The 22,205-nt window shown below is 35.4% G+C and overlaps 1 protein-coding gene across 5 annotated transcripts in view; it reads left to right on the forward strand.

Moving 5' to 3' along the window:
• LOC150097035 ((Lyso)-N-acylphosphatidylethanolamine lipase-like) overlaps positions 1 to 22,205 on the forward strand; it is a 111,355-nt gene that overhangs the window by 21,903 nt on the left and 67,247 nt on the right. For 2 of the 5 annotated variants that reach the window (XM_090407821.1, XM_090407820.1), the window contains exons 2-4: positions 7,858 to 8,015; positions 17,307 to 17,597; positions 21,405 to 21,665. In XM_090407821.1, the coding sequence (XP_090263947.1) occupies positions 7,858 to 8,015; positions 17,307 to 17,597; positions 21,405 to 21,665 (710 nt within the window). The remainder of the gene's footprint in view (positions 1 to 7,857; positions 8,016 to 17,306; positions 17,598 to 21,404; positions 21,666 to 22,205) is intronic. The other 3 variants (XM_090407823.1, XM_090407822.1, XM_090407824.1) reach the window with 2 other exon arrangements.

Raw genomic sequence — 22,205 nt, forward strand, 5'->3', positions numbered from 1 at the left:
GGGGGATTTCTTTTGAAATATAAATTGGGAAGAAGAAATAACTTATGGGAGAAAGGAAAAATATTTCCTTGAATTCTTAAGGGATCACTATCTCATACAGTTGATAATGGAAGGAACCCGTGGGCAAAATGTACTGGATTTAGTGATAACGTCAGATAACATAATTGTTAACAACATATCAACATTGCCACCAGTTGGTGACAGCAATCATGTAGTCCTGACCTGGGACTACATGGTGCGAAAGCATGCAGAGGCATCTAGAGTAAAAGGGCACATGTGGAACTATAGGGCTGGAGATTATGGAATACTCCGAAAACAGCTTGAAGGAGTTCTATGGGAAAAATAACTTGAAGGAAAAGTTATTAATGTGGCGTGGGTCATAGTTAAGAAGTATTTGTGAGGGCAATAACAGTATATGCCTAAATCAAAAAAGGATTAATATAATAGGTGTTAAATGGATGAATAGGGAAATTAAACAGGAATTGCAGAAGAAGAGAAGATTATGGAGAAAATATAAACTTCGAAGATGTGAACAGTTGCATTAGAGTATGAGAGGAGACTAGCAAAACAGGCCAAAAAATCCCCAGAGAATTTTTCTGTTATTCACTAGCAAAAGAAAGAATGATTATATGAAGATAACTCTGCTGGATAGAGATGGTGCAAAAGTGACCAAGGAAGAAGTTGTTGTGAAGTTGTTCAGTGATCATTTTGCTAAGATTTTTTATACTGATGATAATGATACTATTCTAAGGAAACAGGAAGTTGAGGAATCAATACTTCAACCCAGTTCCTTGAAGGTCAATGAGGTAGAAATCTATGATTGCTTAAGTCATATTGATGTGAATAAGGCTATTGGATTAGATGGAATTTCACCACGTGTTATGAAAGAATGTGCTAAGGAACTGACACTTCTGTTGACTCAGATATTTAATGAGAGTCTAGTGTCCTCAACAGTCCCTGAGTAGAAAGAGAGCAAGATTGTTCCATTGCATAAAGGTGGAAGCAAAACGGATGTTTCAAATTACAGACCAGTTTGCATTTCTGGAGTGGTTGTTAAGATATTGGAGAGATTGGTTAGGAGTAGAATACAAGATTGGGTGACCAGGAAAAAATTCTATATAGAGGTCAGCATGGGTTTGTTAAAGGGAGGTCTTGTTTTACAAATTTGCTTACATTTTATAATAAGGTGACTACTGTTATGGATAGGGGTGATTCGTATATAGTGATTCTTCTGGATTTTACAAAGGTGACCACGTAATAAACTGGTATATAAGTTAAGGCAAATGGGATTGGAAAATCATTTGATTGATTGGATAGTAGACTGGCTTTCTAATCGATATCAAACGGTTGTGTATACCACGTTTCTCAAGAGGAGAGTTACCAATGGAATCTCACAGGGTTCTGTTCTCGGGCCACTGCTGTTCAATTTGTTTACTAATGAATTGCGAGTGGTCTGCAAGCTGATATTCAGCTGTTTTCAGATGATGCTAAGCTAGGAAAAGTTATTAGGAATGATGAAGATATATTGGTGCTTCAGAGGGATTTGAATAAAGTGGGTATGTGGGCAGACAAGTGGGGGATATCAATTTAACACCAGTAAATGTAAGGTTTTGCACTTTGGATCTCAAAAAATTAGAGCTGCATATCATATTGGAAATGTTGTATTACAGGAGGTGGAGGAAGAGTGTGATCTTGAGATATTGGTGGATAAAGAATTGAAGTTCAACGGACATATTGCAAAAATAATAAAAACAGCACAAAGAAATGCCAGTATACTAAGAAGAACACTGACAAGTAGAGATAAGGATGTGGTCATTCCATACAAGGCTTTGATTAGACCACATCTGGACTACTGCACATCAATTTGGTCACCTACATTCCTAGATGAGAAGCAAGCTGTGGAATAAGTTCAGAGGCAAATAACTAAGTTGAAGGAGGGAAGGGGATAGAAACAAGAGGTCATTCTTGGAAGTTGTATAAAGGTGTGGTGCATAAGAGAGTGCGGCATGATTTTTTTTTCATGGAGAGCGGTTGGTGAGTGGAATTTATTGACAAATGAGATGAGTGCAGAAACATTGAACCAATTTAAGATGAGGTATGATAAACATTATCTCTGTTAGAATGCATCTTACTATAGCCTCCTCGATGAGTCTTGACTCCAGGAGGTGTTTGTCTAATAATAATAATAATCAGTTACATGAAGAATGTAAAGAACTAGCCAGGAGAGTGACTCAGTTAGTAAGGAAAACAAAAGTGCAATATGAGCAGAAATTGGCAAATCAGGCAAAGAAAAAGTTTTTTAAGGTATGTGGCAAGTGGATGGAAGAATGGTCCTGGTAAGTTGATGTTAATGAATGAAAATGGTAAAATAGTAACTGCTGCAGAAGATATTGTTGAGGTATTCAGTTATCAATTTATATGGGTGTTTCATCCTGATCAGGGTGGAATCATGAGAAGCTTAAGTATAGCGGATATAGGAGAGGATGGCTTAACTGTGATTGAACAGGAGGTATTTGAGGAAAAAATAACCTGGATGTTAATAAAGCAATAGGATATGATGAGTATAACCACACATCTTAAGGGAATGTTCCAGGGAATTGGCAGTAGCATTGGGATGTCTGTTTAATGAGAGTCTTACAACAGCACAGGTTCCAAGGGAGTGGAAAGAAGGTAAAATTGTTCTGCTGCATAAAGGTGGTGATAAATGTCTGGAGTTGTGGTGAAGATATTAGAGAGATTGGTGAGAAGCAGGATACAGAAATGGGTTGATAACAGAAGCATTCTCTGTGTTATCAGCATTGGTTTGTTAAAGGGAGATTATGTTTCACTAACTTATGTACTATAACAATGTAACAAATACCTTGGACAGGGGAGATGCATATACAGTGGTGTACTTAGATTTTGCAAAGGCTTTTGATAGGCTGTTATGTGAGAAGCAGTTAAATAAATTGAAAGAGATGGGATTGGATAACAGACTTCTGTGTTGGATCAGCGACTGGCTGTCAGATAGGTATCAGAAAGTTGTATGTGGGGGTGCAATATGCCAAAAGAGAAAGATCAGTAGTGGTGTACATAGGAGTCAGTTTTGGGACCATTGTTGTTCAATTTGTATGTTACTGATATTGGAATGGATTTAACTAGCAATATGTGGCTGTTTGCAGATGATGTAAAATGGGGAGAGTAAAGCAGAGTCAAGCAGATGTTATTGCCTTACAGGAGGACTTGAATAGATTCCATGAATGGGTAGGTAAGTGGAACTGTCAGTACAATATTGCAAAGTGTAAGGTTTTGAGATTTGGTAAGCAATGATGGGATGCAATGTATACACTTAGTGGGAAAACTGTAAAGTAAGTAAAGGAGATGAGAGATCTGGGAGTGGTGGTGGACAAGGACCTGATGTCTTCACAACTTGTTGCACAAGTTGTGAAGACATCACATCAGATAATGGCAATGATGCAGAGGACCCTGACATGCAGAAATAAAGAGGTTATGATGCCATTGTATAAAGCCCTGATCAGGCTTCATGTGGATTATTGTGCACGGATTTGGTCACCGGGTTATCATGGTGATGAGGATATGTTGGGAAGGGTCCAGAGAAGATTCTCAAATGTGGTCAGTGATCTTTGGAATGTGGAGTACAAGGACAGATTGAGAGAATGTAAAATTGCACAGCCTCGTGAATAGGAGGAAGGGGGGGGATTGATTGAGAGATATTCCCCCACATCAGATTATAAGCTAGTCAGGGGTTGTTATCAGGTTGACATGGAAGAGATTTTTCATAGAATGGGGGTGGGTGATAGAATGAGGCCATCACTGGAAACTGTATAAGGGGGTGTGAGGAGTAGTTTCTTTACATGGAGAGTGGTTGGTGAGTGGAATGCGTTTCTTGAGTGTGTTGTGAATGTAGGCACATTGAACCAGTTTAAGGCACGATTGGATGAGCATTGTATGCAATAACGTGTACCTCCTATGAAGAGTCTCTGACTCCATGGAGGTCAGATGTTATTAATAATAATAATAAGGATGGTTTGAACAGAGGAGTTAGGAGTAAGTTCTTTGTATTGTCTAGGAGTATGTTGAATGAATAGATAGTGAATAATTTTAGAGCATCGATTAATGAAATTTGTGTCTGAGAGTGGGAACTCTCCATGATAAATTTTGATTCCATGATGATCTAATGTTATTAATGATCATACATCATTAAATTTGTTAGTAATAATTTTTTAAAATGTCAGCTGTGAATGACGTTATCATTAAGACTTGCAAAACATACAGAAAGTTCTATAAAAGTAGTCTTTCAGACATTACTGAAAGAAAAAGACATTAGGTGAGAGCAGAAATTGTACTGCTTTTGAAATAAAACTGCCAAAGTTGTTTCCAAATTGACATTTGCAGATGAGTAAGTAATGAGAAAACAAAACATTCTGTGCCACATGCTTAGTAAAGAGAATGTACTTATGTATATAAATAAATATGTTTTGGGATTTTGGAACATTTGAACAGTTTTTATTCTGAGAAATGAGCTTTAACGATTAAGTATAACTTTCTGAATTGGTGATTATTAATATATCTATGATATCACAAAAAAAGGAATAGTGATGCTAGTGAATCTGTCTATTGTGACACCAGTGAACCTAGAAAGTTTACAAATTAGAATATGAAACTTGGCATCATTGAACAAACTTCCAATTGCATGGATCAAGCAAGTAGAGAAGCTGTAGAGTGACTTTTGCAATCACAAATAATCTCACTCAAGTTGTTCACATACCCACTGAATACCAGACAATCTCAACTATTCCCCAAACACATTGGATGTCTTCTTCACCAGTGACCCATCTAAATACACTGTGAATATTGTGCCCTCTAGGCAGCTTAGATCACATAGTGCAGATCTCTTCTCCTATGGAGCAACACATATACAACCACTTGCATCCATGCATCGTATAGCATTACCAGAAAGCCAAGTGTGATCTTCTATGCTTCATTTCCTTGGTCAGATTACTGTTTCCAGTCATCTGAGCCAAACCTATAGAAAGAATCACTGATATAATTCTCATCAGAATGAAAACATTGATTCCCAGCTCCACCTTAAATTCTCATCCCCTATTTCCCACGGGCCTTTTTTCCCCAGTGTGACAATTTTGACATCTGTTAACATATACAGTTACTGGTCCCTTAGTAACTGCCCCAATGCCATTAGCTTTTCTATGCCTCTGGAAGAGATTCCCTGTCACTTTTATATGACAACAGCTAAGTGATATAAATGAGCAAGTTCCTTTTTATCACAATTCTACAGATTTATAAGATATAGTGAGAGGTTCACTATTATATTTTTATCATGACTGTGTCATAAATAGCCATAGAGAACAATTCAATTATAGACATTATAGACCAATTCACATAAAAAAAAAAATGTGTATTTGCCAACTGGCTTATGAATAGCAAGCTAATGAATACATACAGTGAATGTTTTTTTTTTGTTTTTTTTTTAATGAAAAAAAAGTCTCTTCCACAAAGCAGGTAAACTGACTGGAGAACATATATAATATGTACATGCTTCATAGTTATAGTTATTGAAGTGATCATCAACAGCTTTTATATGATTAAAATGGATGATAATTGTACTATTCAAAAATCTAGAAAATAACCTATATGCTTGTTCAGATTTGGCTACTGAACTTTAAAATCCTTCATGCTCCAGAATGCATTTACGATGCATTCTGATGTCTTCCACTCACTCACAATTTTCCATGTAAAAAATCTGTCCTCATACTATTCTCCACACCTTTACATTACTTCCACAGATGGCATCTTGTTCTTCCTCTCTCACCTTTTACTCTTTTTTTATGATCTCCTCTTTATTAATCCAATAAAAATCTCCTCACTAACCTAAACGTTTTTCTCATATCTCCTCTTTTCTGGCTATCCATCAAACTTTGCAATTTACATTCCTTTAACATTTCTTCTTAACTAGCATTCCAAAGTCCTAATATTGACTTGGTTGCTCATCTTTGAACCTTCTCTTTCTGTTGTTGTTGTTTTCACATTATATTGAAAACAGCAACCAGATGTGAGTTCTGAAGATACATCCATTGTTTTCTTAGATGTATCTCTCATTAAACCAATTATCTGTCATCTATAATATATTTGTTAGTGAGAACTCCAATTTGTATTAATGGACATATTCCAGGTTGTCTAAACATTGCTGGACTGGTTGAGTGGATAGCATATTTGCTCTCTCCAACTAGTAGGCTGTAGGTTCAAATTCCACTGTTGCATGGATGTTTGTGAACATCTTTATACTGGCTGAACTTCGTTGTTGAAGGCTCAAAAAAAAACAACAAAAAAAAAACCAGTTTCAAGTTTGGTCTTGAGAGTAGGATTTCAAATCATCTTACCTTTATCCATCCACAGTACTAATGTATTTATTATTATAACATTTTGTGTGTGGGATTTACATAAAAAAAAATTGGTTCCCATTTTATAGATTGGCATTGTGTATTTAATTTTTGATGGCACCCCCAATCTTTTCTCTTGCAGTGGGATTTGTGTCTGTTTGTTTACATAGATGTATTGATTGCTTTGTCACAAGTTCAGTTTTAATTGTAATAGCAGAATCCTATGTAGTATATATTTTGTTATGAAAAATAATTACAAATATATTTTATTAAATTTTAATAAAAAAATAAAAGAAAGAGACTTTTTTTTTTTTTTGATGAGAGAAAATTTCAAATAAAAGGCTACCTTTCCAGTATATATATATATATATCAATGACTAAGTCTCTTGAAAATTTATTGATTGCATATTCCTTTAACATAACAATATTTAGCATTAAGTCTGAAGCCTACTTAGTTTGTTTTTGGTAATTATGCATAGATTTGCACAGTGAATTTTCTTATTTTTAGACAAACTTTGGCTAAGTAAGATTGTGAAATCTGTCAGACAGAACTTCATTTCTAATCTTCTCACACTTTTTTCCTTATAACAAACATTTAGTTATTAAAAGAAAGAACAAATAGCCATCATTATTTTACATGAAGCTGACAAAATTTGAAACTTCAAAAAGTTTTTGAGGAATCGAGAGCTTATAAGAATGCAAATCTTCAATATGAGTTTGCCATGTTTGGTCTCTGCCCATAACTCTCATATATTCACCTTTTATTAGTGCTCTTTATTAAGGATTTCATCAGCTTGGCAGTCGTTTTAAACTGTTGATTCTCATTAAAAATCAGACTGAAATTCAGAATATTTATAATTTTGTTCATGCTTGAAACTGTATTTTTTGTAAGTGAATTCTTGATTGGTGTGTTCACTTTTGAAAAGTTCCACGAGTTTCAAGTATAGATAAATGTGGTATTCGGAATTTCTGCTTAGTCTCTGAGAAAATTCCAAATTGTCTAGCCACTATAATCATTAATAAAAAGTACAGTAATAAAACGCAACTGTATGTATTCCTCGAGTGAATTCATATCTTAAGTAATGCAGTACCATGGCAGCTCATGAAAAGTTTGTATTCTTCTAAGCTACCAGTCACTTATAAAATTTGTTTAAATTTCGCAAGCTAAATTATTTTTGTCCACTTCCTATGATAGATATGGTAATGATGGATATAGTGTCTTCCTTTTCTTTAATAATTTTCATTGACAAATTGTGAAACCTCTTAAGATCTTCTTTTCATTAACGTGTTTATTTATAGAAATGAACACCAAATAATAGCTTTACCCTCTTTCCTATACTTGGATTTCACTTTATCATGCATGTTAGTTTCTTCTTCTTTGCTATTATTCTTCTTTCCTTTTCTCTGCTATTCTGTCTTCAAACCTGGTAGGGCATGTTATACTTCTGTGCCCCTATAGGTTACTAGGCACTATGCTGGCTATATCAGGATTTGCAAGCCTTGGTTATCTATTCATCTGGCTCCATGACTCTCTCCCTAGCTGGCTGACAAACTGGCTGAGATGGTGTCCCACTTCTCCAACAGCATTGGCAGAGGCAGAACAGAGAGTGCTCTCGTGTGAGTAAAAATATTTTAAGTAGTTTTGTTGCTTACCATGTTTTTGTATACAAGCCTTTGATAGCAAATAATTAGATTTGATATTAAATACTTATTAGTATTCCCTCATGGTGATTGGTATTTTGACTGTTTCCATGGTATTTGAGATCAGATGCCATTTGAGCAGATTAGATGAGTATTTATACTAATAACAAATAAAGTATTGCTAATAATATTATTTATCTTCATGGAATCAGTGATTCATCACCAAAGGTCCAAATTATATGATGTTCAAGGTTCTGTTTTTAATGGTTGTTAGAAGAGAAAAATTTGTAAAAATGTTACTAATGGATTCTGAAATACTAGTTCATTTTGCTAACAGATGCATTTTTTGTAATAAAACTGATAGCTACTTACAGTATGTATTTTTATTTTATTTGTTTATTTTATTTATTTTTTCAATTAATGGCAGAGAGATGACATTTTATGTGATGTCTGTCATTCTGCTCTGCCTTTTTTTGTATAGCTACTGTGGTATTGACTTGGAAGAAAATCATTCCAGTAAGATGGTACATGGCCCCTTTCCTCTGGGGCTATTCACAACATTCTAGACAAATGTTTGACAGTAGGTTCTGTCAAATGAATACACAAACATTTTATGACCAAGATCTGGCTTAGCCTCCTATGCCACGAGAAATAAATAAGCTCGTGCAGTTTATTTCTCTGGGGAGAATCCATTCAAAATACAGTATTTCAAAAAAAATCTGCAAGCATACTATAGTTGAAAATGAAATTTTCTTATGTGTTAAAGGAAAGGAAATTCTTGAACACGTGTTTCACAATTTATTATACCTTATTGATTCATAGAGACACAGTGAACACATAACAGTGTACTATGTTCACATTCTGTAGTAAATTTCTCATTTCAGTACTAAGTATGTAAATTGATATTTTTCATTTTCACTAAATGCTTTTCCTTTTATAGCTGACTAAAATTGGTATGATGTTTAAAAATTACTGTGTATACAGGATGTTATATAAACATAACCAAACTTCAGAAGTGTGATAACATATCACTCATTTGTAAGCTGAATGACATAATGCAAAACATGAAATTTTTCAGGAAACTAGCTTGAAAGTAGCTGAAACATGATAGTGCAATAATGACATCACTGATCACTGTTCTCTCTCACACACCAATACTCAAAAACTCACTTACGTCATTTTTCCAGTAAACAGATCTCAAGGTTCCCTTTCAATTTCTGCAGATAACTCAAAACAAAATTTTTTAGTTGTCATTCTCGTAAATGAGCGATATGTTGAATCCTTAGTCATTGCAGAACTGATGTATTGTCATAGTTCTGCTGATATAGATGGTTACTGCTGACAAATGGGAAAATGAAAAGAAATTCATGAATAATTTTTGATTATGTTTTAGTAATTAGGAGCCAGTGATGTTGCAAAAAGATTTGAATGTTACTGCTTTGGTTGAAGAATGGGAATGTCACCTCAGTGTTGCTAAGTGTAAAATCATGCACTTTAGCCAGAGAAAATGAAATGAGGTTTATTGTTTGGAGGAACTTTACTCTAGAAGTTTTAGATGTAGGATCTTGACAGATAGGAAATTAAAGTTCAGGGAATACATTCGAAAGATGTAAAGATTACCCAAAAAATTGCTGCTATAATGTGAAGAACCTCGACAAGTGAGTTCTGTATAAGGCATCAACCAAACCACATTTTTATTTCTGTGCACTGGTCATCTAATTATATGGACAATAGGGAAACATTAGAGAAAGATGCACAGACAAGTAATTAAGCCTGTCTTTGGAACTCTGGAATTTGAGTCTGCTGTCATTCTCACAAGAAAATGGAAATTAACTATCAGGTGACATTTTCAGTTTGGTAGTTTCATTGAAACAACAATATTAAGAATGTTGTTTCTATGAAACATCATAATGGATGGAGAATGCCCCCACCCATCATGTCTTTAAGACAAGGCATGATAGTTATGGTGTTCAGCGAGCATTTGACCTCCACACAATTAGTCTTCTGACTTCATGGAGGCTTGGAAATAATACTAATTAACAGATGTTTTTTTTTTTTTATTTATATGGTACCATAATTTTTAGATAATTCCTAGCATGAGATCAATTTTTAGTTTAAGTGTTATTCAAATGACCTTCATGTCTTCCTCTCTTCAAATGGAATGCTGTTATTGTTGCCTTTCTAAAATTTATGGAAAGTTTAGGAAAGGCCCTCTACAACTATTTCCATAGGAGTGTCTTCGTTTCAATGCAGAACATTTTTGCTGGTATACATTGCTCCCACAAGAAGTCAAGGAGAGATGATCTTAGTCATATCAACTACTGTATCCAGCTCTAGTGATTAGTGTAGTGCCTCTGTAATGCAATTGGAAGAAGAACGACAGTACGTTGCACCCTTTGATTGGAAAAGGCCTAAGTTTGATTCTTGTCATGACGAGAAGAATCTTTATATGGATTTTTTTCAATTGAAGATGAGTTAGCCAATCTCATACAGAGGTAGCAGGTTTTTTCTCCCGGAAATTCAGGTTTTTCATTCTGCATACAGACATCGGTCTTGAGAAAACATGCAATTTACAGGCAAAAAATACGTGTTAGTGGTGTGCAGTAGATGGCGTTGGTGTAAAAGATGGTAGAGGCAGTTTGCTGTATTTATTATTATTATTACCCAAGGTCTAATGGAGTCAAAGACTCATCTAGGTCCTTTTTATCATACACACAGCTTATCACACCATGCCTTAAACACGCTCAAATTCTCTGCGGACACCACACTCTCAGGGCAGAATCAGAGGGATGACCTCTGATTCTCCCCTTATCTCCCACTATTTTCTGTAGAACCTCTCCAACATTGATCCTATAACAACCCCTTACTAACTTGTAGGTCTCTATCATATCTCCCCTCTTTCTCCTATCCACTAGACTCTGTAAATTGCATCTTCTCAATTTTTCCTCATATTCGACATTCCAGAGGTCAGAAACTACCTTAATCAGTTGCCTCTGGACCCTTTCCAACATCTCTTCATCCTTTTGAAAGCCAGGTGACCAAATCTGGCGCAGTAGTCCATGTGTGACATAATGAAAGCCTTATACAATGGAACAAGGATCTCCTTACTTCTAGTCAGTGTTCTCCACATCATTCCCAGAATCATCCCAAGATCTCTTATTTTCTCCACCTCTCCCAATATATCCCCACCAAGCATAAATTTGCCATCCCATCTTTGTTTCCCAAATTTAAAACTGTGTTCCCCATTCCCTTGCCCAACCACTCAATTTATTCAAGTCTCCTTGTAAGGCCACAGCATCTTCTCTACTCTTCATAGTTCGTCCCAACTTTGCATCATCTGCAAACAACTGAAAATCTGCATCCAAATCTCTGCCAATATCATTAACATACAAGTTAAATAGTAATGGCCCTAAAACAGGCCTCTGAGGTACACCACTAGTGACTTTCATTTTTCGGGATATTGCTCCCCATACAAAACTTGCTGATACCTAACAGATAGCCAGTCTCTGATCCATTGCACTAATCTAATATCCAACCCCATTTGCTGTAGTTTGATTATCAATTTATCATGAGCTAACTATCAAAAGCCTTTGTGAAATATAAGTATATTACTATGTATCCCTCTCTTCTGTCCAAGGAAGCCTTCACCTTATTGTAGTAAGTAACTAAAATAATAAAACATGACCTTTCTTTTTCAAATCCATGCTGTCCATCAAATATAATACCATTGTTGTCAACCCAATTCTGAATCCTAGTTCTCACAAGCTTCTCCAACAACTTAACCACAACACCTGACACACAGATAGGCCTATAATTTGATGCTTGAGTTCTATCACTTCCCTTATGAAGTGGCACAATCTTGCCCTCCTTCCTTTGGAACTCGATCCAGTGGAAGACTCATATTAAAAAAATAGTCAAGGCAGATGTCAACTGCCTGGCACATTCTTTTGGAATACGTGGTGATATATTATCAAGTCCCACAGCCTTATTAACATCAAGTTTGCTCAACTCTCCATACACCTCTTGCTCACTTACAGTCAGTCTCTCCTCCCCATCATCAACTGCTCTCAATCTCTCCATGAAGTTATGTCCCTATCTATCTTATGATTTTGCTTGTCTTACAAACAGCCTTCGTCTATATTCTTCTAACTTCTACTTTCAAGACATCACCAAAATTTCTACTAATATCTGAGCTGTTGTTCCCCGTAGTATCCCCAGTATTTGCATTTTAACTGCGCCCTTTGGGATATTTAGTTTAAGATATTTTATACATAAACAGAGAAAAGGAACTCAAATATCTGAAAGTGTAACTATTCCAGTCGTGACGCTATTTCTTGTTACTCAACATTAATTCCTTAAACTTCCCGTTTCTTAACATTAATTCCCCGCGTGGTTAGGCTCGAATGTTTCTAAGCGGTGCATTGGATTAGCAATATCAGACAACTCTCTTTTTCATTAAACAAAAGGTTTATTATTTCTCTAAACATGGTACATATCAAATTACTCAACTAAATTACTTACACACTAAAATTAGCTTAATACAAGTAGTTGGGCTATGATTCGACAAAAGTTACTACGATCATGCCGCCACAAAATTTCATACAAAACATGAATTCACTTAACATGGAAAAATGAGATCACCACACAATAATAGATTATTCAACTTCAAGTACACTAACAAAATCATTAACTACTCTAGCACATACTTATGACAATTCCAATTCTCTACACATCACACTAGGCATTCAAATTCCTCAGGCTATTTGGTTACTCAATTTACACTAATCAAACTCAATATTAATAAAACCATTTACTTCATTAGCACACACTTATGTCATTAACTTTCCTTTTACAATATAGTAGGCACTCAAGATTCTTAGGATAATTAATTATTCACAAATTATCAACACTAGCTAGCTTACTTTTAACACTCTCTATCAAATTCTAAAGTCCTATTATAATTTCTCCCTAATCACTTTAACAGTTCCGTATTATGACAATGGTACCTATCACAAACAACTTCTAGTTAACATAAGACAAAATTCACAATACCTTTCTTTAGCTTCACTTACGGGCCTTTATCTTCTACTGAACGAACTTGCTTGCATAACTTCTTGCAATACAGGCTATATAAACATCTGTGCGGTCGGCTGTACTTTTCGAAACGAGGACATCGATATCTTCACAGTTTCCAATGACTTTATGGCATATTTCGCTTTCTACATAGGAATACGGGAATAGCTTTCTCACTCACCTTCGATTCCTTGTTGTGGCATGAGGATATAAGCCATATCTCTCCACTCAGGAACACCGTGAAATCCACTAGAAAACCCAACTAAAACCACTGCTACTATCCAAACGTTTCTTCTCCTCTGGCAAAAGGCAAAAAGGCCTCAAGCCTCCTTGACTATCTAAACGTCTTCCCCAAAACCCACAAGAGCCTACTCTCCCCAAAAAAAAAGCCTTGAGGGGGGGGGTTACCAACCCTTTTATAGCTGCTCCCCTAACGGCGTCCTTTCTTACTTCTTTTTCCCGCCTCCTACTCCTACCAATTGGGTAGCATTTGGCCGCCATACGTCATTTTGATCGGCAACTCGTAACGAAGGTTCTATCCGGGTATAGGCCCTAAGCGATATTCCGTTATTTCTCTTGTTAGCCTCTATCTCAACCCCCTTTCAAACCTTTTCTCAGAATTCTACTTAATGCTTAATCTGTAGCCTCTTACATAGCGCATCTCATGACTCATTCTTTTATACTTATGCACTTAACTCTTTCATTCTTAATCGCATTACTATATTCATTCTTAGTTAGCTACTTATTTAATACAAATTCCTTGTTTAGTCATAATACATCTTAATACATTCTTTTCTTTTGTTATTTTAACTAAACAATAGATCTTTACATTTTACTCAATTTATACTGGATGCAAGAATATTACATTAATTAAATTATCCTTTTTTTTTGCAGGGGTTTTTATTTATGTTATTTATTTTTCATGTTACACCATGATAACTGAGAATACTATATTCTCAAAATATCAGGTGTAACAAAGTCACATTCACAAGAATGAAAGACCTTTATGAACTGCTTATTAAGCATCTTCACTGTATCTTCCACAACAGCTGTCTTTATACATTTTCTCCAATCAATGTCATCCTTCCATAATCCTTTTTTTTTTTTTTTTGCTGGCTACATATCGAATGAACTCCCTAGGATTCTTTTTGGCTTCATTAGCTAACTGCTGCTCATATCTCACTTTTGCTACCTTTACCAACCAAGTCACCCACCTTGCCTGGTCTTTATAATCTTCATGGAATTGGTTATTACCACTTCTCTTATGCTACCTCCATAATGCCCTTTTTCTCTTTATCGCTTGCTTAATCTCTTTATTCATTCATTTCACAGCTATCTTATTTAACCTTCTGACCCTTTAAATACATTTAGACATTGCTTCTACTAGATAGTTCTTGAATATCCCCCAAGCTGCAGTGATCTCTTTTCAAGCTAACTCCTCATTCCATACTATACCTTAGGTTAGGAAAGTGACTAGTATTGTAAGGAGAGAAAAATTAGAATACAAGAGGAGACTAGTGCTGCAATCCAAGGAGAATCCCAGGGAGTCTTTTTGCTGCATAGTGAGTAGGAGGGAAAATGATTATGGACAGATTACTTTGCTGGATGGAGATAGGAATTGGGTGACTAATGCAGATGACATAGTTGAGCTATTTAATAATCAGTTTGTTAGAGTGAGGAATAAAGTGCCTAGTACAGGCTTTATTCCTAGAGGGATAAGGAGTAGTGAAGTCTTAGAAGTGAATGAAGTGGATGTGTTCTGAATACTGAGTAAACTGAATGTCAGGTGGCGACACGAGATGGAATTTCACCATTTGTTAAGGGAATATTCTGGAGAAACTGACCATGCTATTTAGTGAGTCTTGCAATGGAACAAGTTCATGGAGAGTGAAAAGAGGATAAGATGGTGCCAGTACATGTCACCATCTTATCCTGTTAATATATGATAAGATGGTAGCAGTAGAATGGGGATATCAGATTATACCCCTGTTTGTGTTTCTTCTGTAGTTTTTAAGATTTTGGAGAAATAGGAAAGAACTTGTATATAGAATTGGGCAGATGAGGGTGATATTTTTGCATGCCAGCTTGGCTTTGTTAAGGGATGCTCTTGCTTTAGTAATCTGATTACCTTTTACAATAGAGTAACAAGAGCAGTGGATTAAGGCATACACTGTTATTTTTGATTTTACAAAGGCATTTGACAGGGTGCCACATGACAAATTGTTTTAAGTTGTATCATGTTAGTTTGGATATCAGGTTAGTGGATTGTATTCTCAGAGATCTTTCACAACCTTTGCAATATGTCCTCTGAACTTCTATCTACAATCACCCCACTTTACTCCACTTATAACACTTCTGATATCTATCAGGAAGATAGATATTAGGAGTTGTGTATAGAGGGGAAGAATATCAGGGAGTGGGAAGGTTACAAGCAGAGTTCCCTAGGATTGTACTTGGACCATTACTGTTCAGTCATTATGTCATGATTTTCAGTTGTTTGCAGATGATGAGGTTTGGAAGGGTTATTAGTAATAACCATGGAAGTAGAAAGTAAATTTGACAATGCTTAGATACAATCTAACCACAATCCTTAATAGAACACCTGAGTTTGTAGATCTTGGGAAGACCATATAATCCTCCCATATAATGAAAGGTCTTATGTTTTTTTCTTAAGAAAAAACTATAAGGCCTGTGGATTGTCATTTCATGCTTATTTCATGTTATTGAATAATATTTCCCATCAAATTTAGCTAGTAAAGAATTATGTTTTTGTTTAATCTTTTATCCAAGCATCTTCACAACTAGGCTGCTTATTTATAGGGGCTGATGACTTCACATCAGTTACCTTACTATCTCATAATGCAAAGCATTCATCCATTAGGACATGTATATCTCTAATCCAGAATGTTTTTTAATAATAAGGCACCTTTTTACTACTTGCATATGGAAAATATGACTTCTGCATTAATCTGGTCTTCTCTTCTGGGTCTGGCTTCCAATGATAAGAAAAACCAGTCTGGGTAGTGGCCCTTTGAATAATGCATGTCTGAAAGGATGTGTGCGTTGCGTTATGAGATACGAAACAATTGATGTGAAGTCATCAGTTTCTGTATACAAGTGGCCAAGTTGTGAAGATACAGCACATGCAAATTTTGTTTGCTTACACTTGGATAAAGGATTCAACAAGAATATAATTTATTTGCAAGTTTAATTTGAAACCAACTGAAAAAAAGAACTTTCTACAATAATTTCATGTCTTTACTATTTGAATACACAGTTCAGTATTTGCACATTGAATTATATTCAGAAATAATTTATGCTGCTTTTCTTTATGTAGAGCCAAAGTATTACATTTGAGAAACAGATGTTTCATTTGAAATTGAATGATCTTTTATAAATAAACAAAAAAGTGCAGTTGGCATGTTGTATACAGGCTGTTTGAAAATGAAGATAAGCTTTATGTTGTAACTTAAAAGTCTATCCATGTTTCCAAATAGGTTATGTTTATATTAAACTGTATTTTTTGAGTAAGCACTTGATATACAAAGGGAGTGTCTGGAAATTAAAGCAACTGATATAGCTACAAGAAAGAACATATCTTAAAACCCTTTAGCCCCATGTTTCACCAGCTTGTAATACTTTGTTCTTTTTCTTTTAGGATATAGAAAACATAAAATTAATTGATTTTTGTTCTAGATGTTTATCAGAACTTTCCAGATCTCCTCCCCCCTCATATTTAGAGATCTTCATATCACAAATGGAATGAAACAATTTATATTAAGCAATAACCATTTACTAGGCTTTTGAAAGAAGGGAAGTTTTTGTAAACAAGCAGTTCTCTAAGGACTACAATTTCCACTTGTTTAAAAAAAACACATCAGTAGCCTCCTTGTTTGACTATATTGGCATTGAGGTGTGTGTTATGAGTTTTGCAACTTCTCTTGTGTGGGTTCTAAAAGAAAAGTTTGAGACAAAACTATATCAGTCAGTCCTTCAATTTTGGTTGCTATTAAAATTAGCAATCTCCCTTGATTATGTTTGATCAATAACACACACACCAGATTATATAAAGGAGCTACAGATTCATTCAAAATAAGCTGTTATTAGTAATTTTATTCATATAATGGATACCATACAGGATCCTAAAATTATCTATCTATATTTATTTATTTTATTTTATTTTATTTTTTACAGATTTAAAAAAACCATTTGCTTGTAAATACATAAGTATTGAGGCTGATGGAGTTCATCCAACCAATAATAATATTTGGACCCTAGTTATGAATGATGTTGAAAATGATCAAGGAAAGAAGCCTCTTGTTCTTCTCCATGGCTTTGCTTCTGGAATAGGACTTTGGGTTTTAAACTTGGATTCCCTGTCTTCTCAAAGACCACTGTATTCTCTTGATATTCTTGGTTTTGGAAGAAGTGGTCGACCAACTTTTAGCAAAGATCCTACAGATGTCGAGAGCCAACTTGTTCAGAGTTTGTATCATGATTTATATTACTTATAAAGGGTTTTTTAATCATACTTAAACTTATTTCCTTTAAAGTATTTATGTGTGATAGTCAGATATAGTAATGACCAGGGTTCGACAAATTATGCAGTATCCTACTCGCCATGCAAAAAATTTCCTTTCCAAAGACCCTCCAGTTTCTTTTCGATGTGTCCCGATAATTCAACAGGAGTTCTATAAAATGATTAATAGTGTTGTACCATGGTTGGAGAAGTTTTTTTTCCTATTAAATTAAAAAAATAAGAATAATCCCCCCCCCCCCCCCATGTACTTGCCAGCCAGAAAAATCTACTTACCACTGGCAAGTGGGCAAGCATATTTGTCAAGCTCTGTTTAGTAATGAGCATATGAATTTTTTTTTTTTTTTTTTTTTTGGTTAAGATTTCATTATTAGTTTTGTATCAACAACTTTCTTCTGATTTAGTTGCTTGTTTTGTCAGGCCTCCAGTGTTGGTCAGTTGTTACATTTTCCCCTTTCCTCAGGACACTCCTAACTGCATCATTCTGTCAGGATCTTGGTTTTCTAGTTCTTTTCTATATCATATTTGCTTGAAACACCTGTTTTGCTAATCTTTCATTGCCCATCCTGTTTAAGTGACTGTTATCTTAGATTATCTCCATTTACATGTTCTTTGCACACAAATGATATCTAATTATTATTATTATTATTACCTGGCACCTCCAGGGAATCCAAAGATTCATCGAGGGAGGTCACCTACTCTACAACTCTTGGTCTCCACCTCTCAATCCACCAACTACAATGAACCCAACTACATTAATGCCATCTACTGCCCACCGTCACTACTAGTATTTTCACAGACAATCAATAACATCCATGCCCATGATGGGATTCGAACCCGCAGCCTTTTGGTTGGAGAGCGGATACACTAACCACTTGGCCAACCAGGCTGGCAGTTCCTTTCTGATGTTCTCATTTATCATACAGACTGCAATTCTCATATTCGGTTTCTAATGTTTGATTAGCTGTTGTGCTCTTAATCCCATTCTTAACTCCTTATATTAAAACTGGTATGGTGTGAATACTGAATACTTATCATGTATACTACTAGTTTGGGTTTGGCCGATTTCTTACTAGTTGCATATAGATATAATTTTTATTTAACTGGCTCTGCACACCCCCCATCACCTTGCATATTTTATTATCTATTTCTATATTATCTCTCTTACCTCTCTTACTATGTGGGCTCTTCCAGAGAATCCAAGGATTGATTGAGATAGTGTCCCTTCTACATCACACAGTGCCTAAATACCTGTCAGGTTTCTACTTGAGTGCAGTCACTAAAAACACATTCAGAACATCCAGTGGTGACTCATTCCACACACTCGCCACATTTCACAAGAACCAGAACTTCACATTCTTCCATACTATCCTATCTCAGTTTACATGGGATGACTTCAAGTTCTCCCTCTGTCTGTCGTAAGCTGTAACATGTCACTTTTATTTATAATGATCCCCTTTATAAATATCCTCTTTTCAACTTTCACATTTCTATCATATCATTTCTCCTCCATCTCTTACTCATAACACCATATTCTCCAAATCTATCATATGCACAATTCCATAAACCAGATATCTTCATTAATTACTAATAGATCTTTTCAACTATTTTTTAATCCCTGTGGTGACCACATCCATACAACGCTCCACATGTGGCCTTATCAAAGCCTTTTAAAATGGGAAAATAGCTTCATTATTTCTACAAGATAATGACATCTTCAACATTGCAGTTTTCCAGTGTAATGGTACTTCAACTGCTTTAGCCATCTGTCCTTAACTTCAACTTTATGTCACCATCATTCCTCCCCCCCTCCAAAGATCTCTGACCTCATTGATCACTTGTAGTAAATTCTCTGCCTACAGTGTTCTAAGTCTAAAATGCATAACCTTACACTTAGCAATACTGAACCAATATTCATTATCATTTGCCCATTGAACCAGTTTTGTTCAAATCAGCTTCAGAGATTCATTGTCTGTGTCCCTTATCACCCTCCTCTGTCTTATACTAAATAACTGGATATTATCTAGACTCATACCAGTATCATTAACCACTCAAATGGTCATATGAATGAAAATATATTCATTAATTTGTTTTGTGTCCATGTTACTTCAATAGTATCCAAATGTGATTTCAATGGGCACTTTGCATCCACGTAATTACTGACATATAAGCATGTCAAGGCCAGTAAAAGCATTAATATACATACTAAACAGTAGGTTAAGTACAGAACTCTGATACACCACTGGTCACCCTCCTCTTAGACTCAACAGATCCATACTTCACTTTTCTGTTAGTCAGTTACTCCCTATCCACAGAAACCTATTTTGCATTCAGTTTATTTTTTGCATTCAGTTTATTAAACAACCTTCTGTGTGGAATTATGTTAAATGCATTAGCAAAATCAGATATATCAATAGTATATATTCACCTTACTGGCACACTGTTATAAAATGAGAGCAGATTATTATTATTATGGGCTACTCCAAGGAGTCCTTAAACTCATCGAGAGAGACCCTAAACATCATGTCAAAAGCTATCCAACATATCCACAGTATCTATCAGTTCATACTTTGCTTTGAGCTCATTCACAGTCATGGCATCCACAACAGACTGGCAACTTATTTCACTCATTCACTATTCTCCAAGCAAAAAAAACTAGTTCTAACACCCTTGCTAACTACATTCTTACTCAGTTTCCATGGATGGTCCCTAGTTCTCCCACCATCAGAACAGGTCTGATGGTGGGAGAACTAGGGACTGAATTAATCTTGTAAAAACTCCTCAGCAATTTTGTATGTCTCAATCATATCACCCCTTTTCTGCCTATCAACCAGTTTCTTAACCCATAAATCTTCAACCTGTTCTTGTAAGGTTTATTCCATAGATCTGCTACCATCTTGTTCACTTGCCTATGGATCCTCTCTGCCTCCTCCTCATCACCAAGAAATCCTGTCACCCAGATCTGCACTCAGTAATTAAGATGGACTCAATAAAGAGGAACAATAACCTGCTTGTCTCTGGTTGTCAAAAGTATTCTTTAGTAACCTAGTAATCTGATGAACTGCTTTAGCCACTTTTGCTATGTGCCCCTAAACTTTAACTCCTATCCACTAACACTCCCAAGTCTCTGACTTCGTCAATTTCCTCGAATACATTTCAACCAATGTGGTATAAAGCTATATTTTCACCCCAAAATGCATCTTTCACTTTGCCACACTAAACTGACATCCATTCTCCTTTGCACAGTCTGTCAATCTATCCATGTCATCCTGCAAATTTTGACATCATCTGTATTAACTGTTGTTCTATCCAACTTTGCATCATCGACAAATAACTGAACAGTTCCTCTCAGATCCTTTCTTAAAATGTTAGTGTACAAATTAAACAGTAGCAGTCTTAGAACAGAACCCTGCAGCACGTCACTAGTCACAGCCTTCTTTTGGACTCTACTCCTGAATAAACTATCTCTGATATTTCTCCATCAACTACCCTCTTATCCATCTCACCAACCCTATATTATCCATTCCCATACTGACTACAAAGCTTTCTATAATCGCCTACTTTATACCTCCACATATATCGATGTTTGGTGTTTCACCACTTTACCTTAATCACTCTCACCAACCAGCTGCTGATCATTATGTTTGTCATGCTTGTTTTAGATAATTTAAGTCTGTTGCAAATTGAATTAAAAAAATTATTTTTATAATAAATTTTAAAAAGAAAAAAGTATTCTTTTTTTTCCCCCCTGGTAGGTATAGAAGAATGGCGAAAACATATGGGCTTACAGAAGTTCATTCTCCTTGGACACAGTATGGGAGGATTTTTGGCATCATCTTATGCTCTCCAGTATCCAGAACATGTCCATCATTTAATTTTAGCTGATCCATGGGGCTTTTCTGAAAGAAGTACAAATAACCCTCCAACTTTCCGAGTCTCTCTGTGGGTAAAAGTATTGGCTACCATGTTACAACCTTTCAATCCTTTGGCTGGACTGAGGGCTGCTGGACCATGGGGTTAGTACTTAATTATTAAAAACATTGTAGAATGTTTTTTTTTTTTTTTCTGTAATATTTATAATTTAAATTAAACTTGCCAAGAAATTATATTCTTGTTTTATCCTTTATTCAAGTATAAGCAAACAAAGTTTGTCTTTGCTTCACAGCTATTACTTGTATGTAGAGGATAATGACTTCACATTAATTGCATTAGTATTCTTTGTGATTTTGATTATTTGTATAAAATAAACAAAATATAATGCAAAACAAAAGGGAAATGCAATTCATTTCAAAGAATGCATTCAAAATCCAGATAGACAAAGTCAAAAGTGCTCTATAATTGTCAGTTCGAATTTTAAGAACAAATATCCTATTTTATGCAAGAAATATTACAACTGCCCTGTGTCTGGCTCCCACTGGTAAGACCTTGGTAAATGTCGAAACTGGTCTAAGTAGTGGCCTTTCCATAATTCACGAATTATATATACCCAAAAGGATATGTATGCTTTACATTATGAGATATTAATGTGAAGTCATTAGCCCCCTTAACCTAGTCTG

Source organism: Typopeltis vanoorti, chromosome 18 (genome assembly GCF_054136105.1).
Source record: "Typopeltis vanoorti isolate ZY-2024b chromosome 18, IOZ_Tvanoo_1.0, whole genome shotgun sequence".
NCBI classification, from domain to species: Eukaryota; Metazoa; Arthropoda; class Arachnida; order Uropygi; family Thelyphonidae; genus Typopeltis; species Typopeltis vanoorti.